The following is a 14,329-nucleotide window of genomic DNA, read 5'->3' as shown; positions in this document are numbered from 1 at the left end:
CAGTAGCTGACGTGGGGCTGTGTTTGGATTGGTTCTGAAGCAGTGTTGGTGACATGGGGATGAGTGGCACTTGCCCAGTGCCAGGGGCTGTTCTGCTCCGTGGCCTGCCCCGCTGGCAAGCAGGCCAGGGGTGCCCAGGGAGCTGGGAGGGGACACAGCCGGGACAGCCAACCCCAGCTGCCCACAGGGATGTTCCAGAGCATGTGGAGCCATGCTGGCGAATCACACTGGCAGGGAGATTGGCCAAGGGCGGATGCTCTGGAACTGTCTGGGCAGTTCATTGGTGAGTGATTACTTTCAGTTGCATTACTTGCTTTTCTGGGGTTTTGTTTTCCTGTCTCTCTTTGCTGTTTTTTTCCTTACAATAAATATATTTTAACTTTTTTTTTTTTCATTATTAACCTTTCTTTATCTCACCCTACAAGTTTCTTTCTCACTTTCACCCTTGAGATTCTCCCGCATCCCACTGGAGCAGGGCAGAGTGAGGGAGTGGCTGTGTGGTGCTTAGCTGCTCACTAGATTAAAACATGACAAGTTGTTTTTTTAATTATCTACTGTTTTATGCCACAGGAAAAGGTAGTGTGGAATGATCAGAAATTGTTTTGCTGCTTCATGGTTGGTTTGTTGTGGTGGTGTTTTTTTTTTCACTGACTCTCTTCTGTCCCCACCACCATCCAGGTGATGTGTGTTTTATTATTATGAGGGCAGACATTTTGCTGTTTGAGTTCCTTGGCACAATGAACAGGGAAGTTTAACGTGTGAGCTTCCTCTTGTCTGCTGTTATGTAGCAGATGAGGAGTCCGTACCTCAGTTTCCTTCCTAATATATTTTAGTTTGAAAGTGTACAGAAAGCAAAAACTGACGTGTTTTCAGGTCTCTGAGACTTGAATAGACACAGTGCAACATCCATCAGTTCTGGCATTAGTTGCTTTTATCCTTCAAAAGTTAAGGGCTTTCCTCAGATCTAAGGCACCAGGCGCGGTTTGCATGATCCACCAGCGTGACAGAAGTTGCAGGGCTGCCTGCAGCGCTGCTCATGTTTGTCCTTGTCTTGTTTTGATGTAGGGAAGGGGAGCTGAGATAAACAGTATGATGGATTCAGAAGGTTCTGCCCCAACCAGTTCAAAGGAATACACAAGCAATGATGTAACTGCTGCCTCTGGTAAACATTATCTTTGTGGCTACTGCGCAGCCTTCACAAACATCGCCGTCACTTTTCCCATCCAGAAGGTCCTGTTCCGGCAGCAGCTGTATGGTTTGAAAACAAAGGATGCAGTGCACCAGCTACAGAAGGATGGGATTCGCAACCTCTATCGTGGCATCCTCCCTCCATTAATGCAGAAAACAACCACGCTTGCTCTCATGTTTGGCCTGTATGAAGATTTCTCCTCCCTGCTCCACAGCCACCTGAGTGCCCCGGAGCTCCTGACGCGCAGCATGGCAGCAGTGCTGGCAGGGACCACGGAAGCTTTTCTCACGCCTTTTGAGCGAGTTCAGACTTTGCTTCAGGACTACAAACACCATGATAAATTTACAAACACTTACCAGGCTTTCAAGGTACTGAAAGTCTATGGGGTGAGAGAGTATTATCGGGGATTGGTGCCTATTCTGCTCCGAAATGGGCCCAGCAATGCGCTCTTCTTTGGCCTGCGGGGACCGATCAAACAGTGTCTGCCAGAAGCAACTTCTTACAGCACTCACTTGGTCAACGATTTCATCTGTGGAGGGCTGTTGGGTGCCATGCTGGGGTTCTTGTTTTTCCCAGTGAATGTTGTAAAAACTCGTATGCAAGCTCAAATTGGTGGTGAATTTCAGTCCTTCTCAAAAGTTTTTGCAAAGATCTGGCTTGAGCGTGATAGAAAACTGATCCACCTTTTCAGAGGAGCTCACTTGAATTACCATCGTTCCATCCTGTCCTGGGGCATAATCAATGCAACCTATGAATTCTTGCTAAAGCTGTTGTGAAAACCACTCTCTTCCTTTGGCTCTTACGTTCATTTGGGGATTGGCACATTTGATGTCACTTAATCGCAGGGAACAGTGCCTGCATAGTGTGAAAGGTAATTAGTCTTGGCCTTTGGTATTTATGGGGTGAATGGTGATGCATCTAAACCTTGGTGCAATTAAGATGAACTTTTAAAAGTATTTATTTCTTGGCAGGTGAGTTTGGAGCTACAAGGCAATTACAAGGGTTAAAAAAAAAAAAAAAAAAGAGACTTACATTAGTCTAGTGGCTTGTTCTGTATCACTCCCAAAATTCCTTAATGCTCCACGACAGAATGTGCTTCACTGCCTGCATTGTAGAACATGAAAATCAAGGAGGGATGAAAATTGGTTCCCTTGCCTGATAAACTTCAAAATACTGATTCAGGAACTGCATTTTTTTCAATGTTTTAGGGTCCTAAGTACTCCTTTTTGTTTAAAGCCAAAAGGACAGATCGTGATGGGGATGACTGAAGTTTAGAACTTCAAGCTTAAGCTAAACCTACGCAAACTCTTCTGCCAGCCGTTCTGACACTTGGCTTTGAGGTGAACGTTTCATTCAGCAGCATGAAGGTGGTCGCTGCGCCTGTCACTGCCCCGTGAGCTGACTCATTCCCGGGGATCTCCGTGTGCGTGTGCCTTTCTGTGAGAAGGGAAAAGTGGAGGGAATGAAACAGCAACGTTACTAAAGCTTTAAAGTGTCCTTTCTTGTTTAAAAACCAACTTGTAAAGGAGGAGTTTGTTCTTTTTTTTTATTATTATTATTTTTTTTTGTTCCCTACTGCTGCTTTTCCTGTTGCTTACAGCTGTGGGGCAAGGCAGAAGATGGCCCTTAAATAGTTCAGCTTGATGCAGCTGCAAAGGTAGTTCCCAAATACAGCTGTTCTGTGCTGAGGGGTCTTTTGCAGATCACTTCTGTTTCATTTGGGCTGTGGAATAATGGATCACAACAAGGTATTTTACCTGAAACTTGGAGTGCTGCCTGTGTAATGTGCACTCTTAACAGTTCTGTCAGACAGAATGGTACGGGAGCACTGATGAGATGAGATTTCTGGGTATTGCCTGCTGCCATGGAGGCCTGTTAGGTACCCGACAACAGCCAAAGAGAAGCTTAGAAGCAGCTAGGTAGGACCAGTGCAGTGTTTGGAAATGTGTGTAAGGTCTTCTGTAGGTGAGTATTGAAAAAGACTTAAAGAAATATGAAGTATTGTGTGACTTACAGACTGGGGATTTGAGAGATGTAAGACTTCAGGCCTTAGAGAAAGGGACAGAAGAGCAAGCATGATTGTAAACCAGGTGAGGATCTTAACAAAAAGCTTTTCATTCTCCTGGGGGACTTCATTTTATGAAACTATATATAAACCAAAATATTTTGTACAATGTGGGGCAGGTCAGAAACTTGTCTGAATTGGTCTTTTCATAAGTGGCTGTTACTTTTTTAAATTTGAGTTTTCCATCTGCCAAACTGTCCTCAAATATTGATTCTAATCAGGTGTTACAATCACAATATTGTCCCTAGCTTCACACTTAAAAGCAGCCAGCCACAACTGAGCATTCTTGTATCTGAATGTTTGTGATTATCTGCATTTAAATAAAATGTTTGCTGAATGTTTGTTACTGGCAGAATCTGATTTTTACCAGTGTACTGTTTTTTGTAATCACTCCTTGATGGAATAAAAAAATTTGCATCGTGTTTCTCAGTGGAAGACAAACTTCTCTGATGCTGGGAAGTCTGAAGCATTGAGGGTCAGAGTTTCCAGTGAACGTGCCACAAGCTGGTGATGACCATTGCTGTAACAGAAAGAAAACCAGTGCAGCCCTGGTGTGCAGCTGTCCCCACTGCAGGGTCTGCTGGGGCAGATCTGTGCTCGGGGATCGTCTTTGCTTTGGCAGCGTTGACGTGTAACGCAGTGAGAGGAGTTGCACGTGGACAAGTTACAGCTGGTTTATGTGTGAGAAGACAGGTGCTCATGGTCAGGGGAGAGAGGGGCCCGGTGAGTTCTGGCACACACATTACATGGTTTACTAAACAGCGGGTGCTGCCAGGTGGGAAGAGAGCACAGGAGTTGTGATTCTTCAACTAACATGAAAACACTGTTCAGGTGAGTGCCAAATCTGTTTTTTCTTAACAGACTATAACCCATGTGCCTGAACTCTGTTCTTAATTCATGCAGCATCATAAGAGTACAGGTAGTGCTGGGAAAGGATTGGGACAAAGCAGGTCTGCCAGCCAGGGGCTGGCACGCAGGGTCTGTGAGGTGTGGCTGTGCAGGGCTGGGTTTCTGCAGGCACTGTGAAGGTGAAAGTGCATTCAGAGCAGGGACCTTGCCCTGGGTTATCTCCCTGACTGGCCAGTGTCCTGTTCTGTGGGACAGCAGGATCCTCAACTCTGTAGCTGCCTTGTCTCATCACTGTGTTGGGCTAAACCAAGACATTGCCTGGATTTCAAGAGGGGACTGGCCTCAGATGCTGCTGTCTCTAAAAACCTGCATCTGGGACTTGCAGCGAGGTTTTGACAACCTCTGAAGGAGAATTTTACAATGATGGGTGGTGCCTCAGTGGCTCTTGGCGGACTACAACAGCCATTTCCAGCTAAAGAAAGGAAGCGGAATTCCAACAGCAGTTACAGGAATACCACCAAGAGAATGGTTAAGAGAGTCAGACTTTGGAGGAGGGGGGACATGGGAAAGAACACAAGCTTTTGCGTACAGAAGTGAACTAATATGAAGGCAACATCTCGCAGCAGTTCTGAAGTGATGGCAGGGTTGGAAAAAGCAAGAGCTATGAGAAATAAACATCACACATCAGTCAGGCTGTGATAATCCCGTCTGGTTTGGGTGGTTTTTTTTTTCTCATAGAGACTGATGCCCTCACATCGCCAACAACCAGAGCGACGTCTTTCCCCATGTTTACTCCACAATGTGTAATGAGGTGGCAGGAGAAAGCCACAAGCCCCAACAAGCCCAAGGGCCATTTTTGCAGTGTCAGGATAGGTAAACTGGATGTAGTGTATTACTTTAGGCAGGGTACAGACTGTTCCATTGGCTACGCTCCATCGAACAAAGCTATTTCCTAATTAATAGGCTCAGAGTCAAAATCTGACTCGTAATCTCATTTTCAGGAAAACTTGATGGAAAAGCACAGCTGGGTCTGTGATGCACAAGTTTGAGAACTGCAGCAGCTTAGTATTACTGCCTGTAGGGCAGGCACTGCTTGCTTGTTTCCTCAGCTGCTTAGATTGTATTCCTTTGCCCTGCTCAAACCCACCTTCTGATTGAAACCCAGAGCTCATGTTGCCCCCACAGACTTTGTCGCCCCATTTACAGGCAGCACAACAGATGACAGGGCCATGTGCAATGTGTCCCTCATGACAGAATTCTGACACTCATCTGGACCCCTGGTGATGCTGAGGTAGATTTTTTTTGTGCAGATGCTGTTTTCATGGTGCCTCATGGTGACTTCACTGGAGCCCGAACCTTCGCGAGTGTAACAGGGCAATGTATCATTCCTGGCGCAGGCACCCCACCCAGATACAGCCACCTGTGGCAGGGCTGGCAGGAAAGTTTTCTGTTTCAAGCTGCTTTCTGTGGGCAGAGTTGCCTGCTCACCCCGCAGGACTCCTCCCACAATGCTGCCTTCAAGGGTTTGAACAGGAGCTCTGTACCCCAGAGTTACTGCCTCAGGCAAGGGAATGACACTGTTATTACTGTACTGGCCCCAATGTGCGTCCTGCTTTTGAGGCTTCACAAGCGAGCCATTACTTCTCACGGTAAGGACAGCCATGAAGACACCCACAGAGGGAAAGACACCTGTGGACAGAGTGCATTTTACCCCTCACCAACACAACCCTGATCTCCGGTTAGCTGCTTTGGTGATAATGATGCGTCTAGGTGCGATGATTGCATCTGGGTGTAACAATCCCACCCTGCTAAGGGTGTACATTCAGGGAAAATACATAACCGTACCATACCCATGGACTAGCCTGAACAGGACGTTCAGGTTTAAGAGCAGCAGGAAAATAAAAGTCAATCATCTTACTGCCATAAATAGCAGGCAGCCCAAGAGCCCTTTGAACTTTCCTGCAGGGCAGCTGGCTGCACTCCAGGATCTCCCCTTGAGCAAGGACACCTGTTGAGGATACTCCCCAGGGTTAAGAGATGCCTTGGCACAACAGATCATTGTTAAGTTTTATATCTATATAGCATGCTTAAACTTTGAATCTTAGCTAAGGGTGCACTCAGTCTTAATTTTACTCATATCCCATTTAGCTTGTCCTCTGTGTAGAAAATAAACAGGTGTACCTCACCATCAAATTCTTTTCCCTTAAAGTCTCATTTACTGCTTCAAACTTTGCTGAAATGCTGTCTTGTATCAATATATTGTTACTTTTCCCTTGTGAGTGAAGTGCGTAACTCCATTCCTGTAACACAGGTGGTTCTGCTCTAAGTACCATTTTTTTCCACTTGGTTGTCAGAAGTAGGCAAGAACCAGTAAGCATTACAGAACACAGCTCAATGTAAGATAAATACATTAAAATAGATTTTAATTCATTGAATTATTAAATGTTTAATTTATTATGCAAGCAAGAGCAAATGTCCACAAATAGTAAGTTACTGTACGGCTGTAAGTACAATATTTTCAGAGCAGTTCTTATACTCCCTATACTGTATTAAAAGGCTACAATTTTTCCTATGAAATCTCAGGTATTTCAAAATATTCTACATGCACAATTTGTTCTTGTATTAAAAACCTATTACTTAACTGAAGATACTTAGTGCTTAAGAAAATGCACCTTTGACTAAGATCAGGAAATTAGAATTATGTTTCTTTTTCCTGCAGGACAAAAATATTATGGGCTGCTCATTTTTTCCTTTCACTCTTAGCTTTTTAAAATCTTGTAAACTAGGTTTTTAAAAGCTTTCATTTGGCAAGTGTATTTCTTTTTTCTAAGAGTTCACATTTCATAGAGCAACAGACCCATGTTTTATGGTATCAGGACCTTCTCCACATCAGTGTTACTTGAATTTTAAAAAAACCCACAGAACAAAACCCAACACCAACAAACAAAAAAAAAAACCCACCAAAATCAACCAACAGCCCCCACCCCCCACCCCAAAAAACCTGATGTTTACATTCCAATACTGGTAGTAGGCAATCAAAATGTCCTTGCCAAGACATTGCCGAGACAACGAGAGTGCAAACAAATACGTGTGTGTGTGTGTGTGTGTGTGTGTGTGTGTGTGTGTTTGTCGCTATCACTGTGCTTTATCCCCAATAATTCTGTTTGGAGGTTACGTTTTTCCCTGAACTACCCACATTTGACAAGTGGACTGATGCCTCATGGCTGTATTTACACTGAAATACACCTCACACACAGGAAGTACACACACATGAAAGTCACTGTACAGTCACATTAACAGCTTCTCTCCCCCTCACCGCAGACGTCTAATGGTGCTGCGGTGAGTTTACAAATTGTAACGGAATACTCAGAAAATATCTTTACTCCCACAACAGGCAGTCACTGGACCATTACAAAGGCATTACTAGCTTCAAACACCAGCTTGATTCCCGTAGATGTCACTATATGTTGACTATCCTACAGAGATCTCAATTCTGCAGTTTATCTGCTGCTGCTGATAGGCAGGAAAGAATCCTTTTACTAGAGCAGTTAATTAATTTGTAACCATGTGTTTAGAAAACATCCCATACGTTCTACAATCAAATGGAGAGCTATGTCTTCAGTAGAAACACTATAATTTTACCAAGTGATTTGAGTGTTTTAATGGTTGGACTTGATCCTGTGATTCGATGGTCAGAAGTGAACCACTTTAAAAAATCCTCTGGTATGAGCCACCGCCACATTTGGCTGATAGTGCAGTCTTTCATCTGTCATTTCAAACATTTTTCTTATCTTTGTCTCAGTTACATATAGTTCTGTTATGTAAGAATTCACCTTCTGAAACATAACAAATTTTTTTTTTCAACTGTCTAGAAATAATCCAAAACTCACCAAAACATTATTTGATTGATTCAGTAAGGCAAGATTATATTATTCAGAAAGATAACTCAAAATTACTCCTTCCACCAAGATGCAACTGCAACAACATCTACCAGCTATCTGTTATTGAATACTGCTTCAGTAACTGTTACGTGAACTTTGTCAGTAAAACAGATTAACTTAAATTGAAAATTGTGAAGTGTTGCTGAAAAGTCCAATAGTCCAATGATTGAAATTAAGATTACCTACTCACTCTAAATCAAACTTACTTCAATGTAATCAGAAAAAACTAACATTTCTACAGCTTACATGGAGAGAATCCACCTTAATACACATCTGCTAAACATGCTACAAAAGCAATGACATTATCACCAAGCCCCTTAACCAGGTCAGCTTTCAGCATCAGTCCTGCTCCTGCTCCGTGGCCCTGGATCCAGAGTGGGGTAGGGTTGCTTGGTCATCCACCACTCCTGCTGTGGTGTGCCACACACAGTGTCTGGGTGTGATGACAGTATCACTCCGAAGTAACTCTGGTTCTTCACAGAGAATAAAAGTTAAGTGTCCAATGTTTCAGCACAATACTCTTGTAAAACAACAGCATATCATGAGGTAGAATTAAAAAGTAACACTCAGTGCATGTTAACAGGCATAGAATCACAAGCAATCTACCAGTTCAAGGTAACTTGAATAATAATTTCTGATAACAAAAACCTAAACAAGCCATGAAAACAAACAAGCAGACAAATCCAAGAACTCATTTGATTTCATGGGTGCTTATTTGCCTCCAAAACAAACACAGTTCAAGTCTGCAAGAATAGTAAGAGTTCCTCAAAATGTCACCTATAGTCCCTTCAATGATGTCTAGTAAAACCTTAAGTAAGATAACAGCAGCCTAGAAGTGGGGAGAGCAAGTGCTTCTGTAAGAAGCCACGCAGTCTAGTGTGGGGACCTGTGGAGAACCTGTTTATTAGAGAGAGGACACAACGTTTAACGGAGTCACACTGCACTTCATTTCAAAATACTTCAGGAACAGGAAACTTAGCACTTCCACTAGACTAATGTCAACACCACAGTACCCAGAAGTTTTGTCACATGTTCCTACTGCAGTTTTTTGGTTGGTAGGCTGGTTTTGTCCCCCCAGTAGCTTGGTCAATTAGAGATTCATTGTATCTTAGCTCCTCCCTTGAACACAAACCTTGTATTCCACAACTGTCCCCAAGTTCTCTGCACACTTCGCAGCCATTGTACACTAAGGGACAGACGAGGGAACTCACCCTGAAATGTTTGTAGCAAACCAACAGACCTAGGCTGCCCAGATGTAGGTTTGTGTTCACAGGCTGCTGTACACATGCAAAAGGAGCTGGGTGCCTATAGCAATGATGTATTTCTAACTCATCTCAGGCACACTTGCATATTTTAGTCATTCAGTCACTAGGTCCTAATTTTCATGGCTTGGCCAATTAAAGTGAAAAAATATCTTTTTACAAATTGTGTTCCTTCTACACAGTTCCAAAAACTTTCAAAAGGAGTCAGTATTCAAACTCAAGAGACAGTTTCAGCACACAGAGCATCTCTCTTCATTTACGATTTCATCAGTCTGCTTTCCACTTCAAGACAATTGTTTCAGCAACAGTGGAACTGCTCAGAAGAAGTGCTGTGGAACACTTCACTCCGTGACTGGCCATCTAAGAAGACTATGGACATTTATTTGCATTTTAAGTTAGCTGAAAAAATTTTTCTTCCTCCTCCAGCTGGGATGATACCCCACTGAGACACCATCACCAAATAAATCTGTTAAAAACCCACAAGAACAGAAAGTTCCAGATTTCTTCAGCTGCACAGACTTGACTACTTGAATGTAGTTGTTTAGCAGGCAGTTGCTAGAGATGATGAAAACCCAACACAGGACTAAGCTAGTCCTCAGATTTCCAAATCCCCAATACTGAAAGCTTTGTATTACTAGAGAAATTCTCCAAAAGAGAAAATTTAAGATTGTTTTCTCATAATGCAGAGGAGCCTTAAGTTCCAATGACTTCTACACCAATACCTAGAGTATGCTATCGACACAAATTCAAAACTACAAGAGCTTCATCAGGCTTATGCATTTCCAGCCATCTTCACAGAGATCTTCTTCCCCCCCCAAATGCATATTTTGCAAAAGGCTTTATAAGAGTAAAATTTTAAAGCCATGCTTTTCCAAGCCAGAGACAGTGAATCTGCACACCAAAATATGATACTCATTTTTAGGTAAAGTTTCCTGCTGAACTGAGTGTGAGATTAGTCAGCAAAACCTTAGTGAAATACTAAAAAACCACAAGATCTTGGAACACGTAATTGATGATAATATTATAAACTGATATGGATGTATGAGACTGAAATAACTGCATTTACAAGTTTAGCTATAGTAACTTGAGGGGTAAAACTTGGCATTCATATCCTTAATATGTGACACAATGGTGAACATTAGTGTTTTTCACATCTTATGATAAGCCAGGTTAAATCCAAACAGACCTTACTGTAGGCAGGCATGCTTTTAATCCACTCCCAAACTGACAGTATGTGTGAAGAAAGGCTTATCTGGTGAGACTACAGACACGTCCTGGACGAAATCCTCTCGCAGCACTGGTGCAGGTGAGGCATTGAAGAACAGTCATGTGGGAAATCACATTAACTCCAAAAAATTCTGCAGTGTTAAGTATCAGACATTGGATGAAGGTTTATATTACTGATGCAGAAAGCTCCCTGCAACAGAAACCTTGGAGGCAGCGGGGTCATGACCAAGGATGGCCCTACTGTACCAAACATCCAAACAGTTCCTCTACTGTGGCCATGGGACAGGGTCTTCACCTGTTCCACTCTTGCTTCCCTGCCCCAGTCTTTTCCTGCTAAATCCTCTGTGGAAAAAAAATGCAGCTACATCTCCATCCAGAACCTCTTCCTTCTGGCAACCTTTGGAGGTTGAACTAAATTGATCTTTAAGGTCTCTTCCAACCCAAATCATTCTATGATTCTATGAACCTAATATATGCAATCATAAAAAATGTTTTAACTGCAGCAAAACAGTACAGAAAGTTGACTCAGTTCTGCAGCCAGTCATGAGCAACACTAATATAGAAAAACAAATTGTTCTTTCCTTTTTCTGACAGTAACTGTGTTAATTACATAGAAAAGCCGCTCATTATCTAATTACCATGGTATAATACTTGCAGCAACAGAAAATGTCAAGGAAGCGTACACATGGAAGTCCAGCTCCTTTGAAACAAGGCAGTGTTGTACCCAGGGAGCCTGGGTGAGTTCTGGCTGAACTGCCACCCCTACCCCTCTACATTTGTTTCAAATAGCTCACTTCAAGTTGCATTGATGGAAATTACCCTCAAGTGCTATGCTACAAACAAACCAGGACAATGACTCGATGGCACAGGATTAGCAGGAGCAGCAGTCTGCCCAGAAGGCTCGAAACGCAGTGTGTGAAAGCAGAGTCGTGGATGCAGTATGAGAACATGTACAGTGCAGGGCTGGAAACTCCTTCCACTGCTGTGTCCCAAGATCATAGTAACTATGACCTCATCTGGATTTAGAGATTTTCAGAAAGAACACACTTCAACTAAACTGAAGTAAAAAGCACAAACATCTGAAGATCCTGTTGATGCAAGATGTGCCTAGAACTTTGGCTGATACAGAGAAACACGTCCACTAAGGCACCCCGAGGCAATCTGACAGTGTGTTGGAGAAAACTTGGTTGTCAGTACCACATCATTGTGAGAGTAGAGGGAACGGATTTCTTTCAGGGGGCTGGCTTCTTTGGGCAAACAGTCGACAAGTTCACTGCAGTGTGCATCAAACCCCAACAAGCGGATCCCGAAGCCATGCGGGGATGAAATCATCCGACCATCAGGACTGAAACACAGTTCTTTGATGTAACCCCGGCCCACATTGGCTTCTTCAATGCAATGAGTCAATCGCAGGGAACAACGGGGCGAGACAGGGCGCACAGGAGCTCCTTCCTGGAATTCATAGACACAAGTCCACTAAAGGGAGAGGCAGAGAAAGGAACATTGTAAGATGAGTAAAGCACTGCAAACACTCCTTCCCTCCCACAGCCCGTTGAGTGAGGAACACAGGAACGACCAATGGTATTACTTATTGTGGTTATATAAGCTTAAATTGCTTATACCTATTATTCCTCAATAAGCATCTACAATGAAACACTGAAAACAGGCCAGTTCCTTGGCATCTTCTCCACTTTGAACTGTCTAAGCAAAATGTCTATCTAGAATCAAGGCTGCTTTTTAATCAAATGAATGCTAGATATAATCTTTTAATTCTAGCTTTTATCTGGAAAGAGCAAAGCCTAATCTGTTGGGCAGTCATCTGCTCTAAATTTAGTAAACATTTAAATATAATGTGCAATAAAGTAGAACTCAGGCTGCTCTAATTTACAATTGTCCATCATTACTTTGTGCCCTTAAAAAGAAAGAAATAGATTTTTGAATGAGTGTTATGAACAGCTCTATAGCCAGCTTGTTACTTGTGAGACACCCAGAGATTTTAGTTTGTAATATAATTATCTAATCTCAAACCAAATGCAAAAACAACTCTCTGACAAAGTTGATATCATGTTGGAAGATTCTGTTTCAGCCACAAGGCAGAAGTGTTCTTAATTCTGTGCCATGTATTCCACTGAAACAACCACTAAGGGAACAATACTAAAGAATACTAGTAGGAGAGAGTAAAGCATACAGGAAGTTATAATGAGGCCAATCATCAGTATCAGTTAAGGCAAGAGACTATTCGTGTTCTCAAAAAAAACCCCATGTTGTGTAGCAGTTTGATGATAAGTTTACAGAAGTAGCGTTAACATTTTTAACAAATCTGCTAACCTTCTACTCAGTCCTTTAGATATATGTAAGACTTTACCATTACAATGAGTGGTTTCCTAAAAAAAATCCAAAACAAGCTAAAAACAAAAAAATCCTAAAACAAACCCCAGACCAAACCAACTCAAATTTACATCAGCTACCAAATTAACCACTGTTTATTACTGGTCAAGTATTCAGAGAATTCATTATGGTTTTGGAAAACAAATATACAGCCTCTGTGTCTTGAAAACAGAGTGAGCTGTGGAATGGTGAAGTACTAAGGCCTGAATAACAGGCCTCATACTATAGTTGACTTCTAAATGAAATTCACAATCCAATAATATATCTAATATGCATAGTATTGATCACACATGCAATGTATGACTCACCTGTATTTTGCTACTTCAGTATGAACGTATATATTTTGATGCTAATCTATTAATCTTTGCTGTTTATAGTATAACAGTAACCAGCAGAAAGATATTTATTTAGAGGCATGTTGCAAAGCTGTGAAACCAGACATCCAGCTTTGTTTAGAAATATGTGGTCAAAATCAAAACAGATAAAGATACTCCCTTGGATTCCTCTGTGAGCCCTGGCCAGGCTTTGGGTGAAATCCAACACGGAGGGTGACACCAGATGTTTCTGGACTTTAAGTTTTGAAAGTTATTTACTGTACTATACAAAAGCTGGACCCTCTCGCAGCCACTATGGAGACCTCACCTACGAGTGGACGCACTGCATAGGACTTCCCAGTTGCTGGGACGGGTTCTCCAAATCCTCACTGCAACTGGGGCTCCCCAGCGATCGCAGATATGGATGATGGTAACGTATTATTAAGGCAATTGGTGACATATCTTTCTCAATCACTATAGCTAACTTTATGTAGTAATGATTAGATGCATTATTAAGACCCTGGTTATTTTCTTTGGTATTTGAACTACAGTGTAATAAGCTTATTTTTCTGACTATATGCATTATGTTGTTTTTGTATTGCCTTGAAATAGTAAAGTAAACCTACTCTTTTTATTGGTGTCTGTGTCCTTTCTGTTGACCGTGTCAACTGGCAAAACAAATGGTCACAGACTAACTCTGTGTCCTGGTTTGGGGTAAACAGAGCTGGTTCTGTTCAATGATTTTACTTTTTAGCTAAAGCTCTTCTAATTAACTGCTCTGTCTGAAGTTAGCAGTGTTTTCATAAACTATCTGGCTGTAACAGTGATAAGACTTCAAGTTTAGAGTTGCTGCCAGGGATTGGTATGCAGACCAAGGCCATTGCTAAGCTTAAATCCCACATGGATGGGGGAAGCGAGCACACCGCACCTGCGGGGAGAAGCAGACAGCATAACTGACCCAAAGATTCATCAATGGGGTATTCCATCCCAAAGCTGGCATATCCAGTAGAAGCTGAAGGATCAGGAGGGACAAGCCCTTCTGTTGCCCCTTCCATTCTTCTTCTCTTCCCTCTTCTGCTGCAGTGGCTGCATCC

At 42.4% G+C, this 14,329-nt stretch overlaps 1 protein-coding gene across 1 annotated transcript; it reads left to right on the top strand.

Moving 5' to 3' along the window:
* The first annotated feature begins 211 nt into the window (after positions 1–211).
* On the top strand, positions 212–2,162 carry LOC103779794 (solute carrier family 25 member 51-like). Its single transcript, XM_008947439.1, has 3 exons — positions 212–283; positions 834–873; positions 1,076–2,162. Exons 1-3 carry the CDS (start codon positions 212–214, stop codon positions 1,963–1,965), a joined length of 1,002 nt encoding a protein of 333 aa, XP_008945687.1. The 3' UTR covers positions 1,966–2,162.
* The last annotated feature ends 12,167 nt before the right edge of the window (positions 2,163–14,329 follow it).

This window comes from Merops nubicus, unplaced genomic scaffold, assembly GCF_000691845.1.
Source record: "Merops nubicus isolate BGI_N331 unplaced genomic scaffold, ASM69184v1 scaffold38249, whole genome shotgun sequence".
NCBI lineage: Eukaryota > Metazoa > Chordata > Aves > Coraciiformes > Meropidae > Merops > Merops nubicus.
The sequence above is the reverse complement of the archived record's forward strand: the minus strand, read 5'-3'. Positions and strand labels throughout refer to the sequence as shown.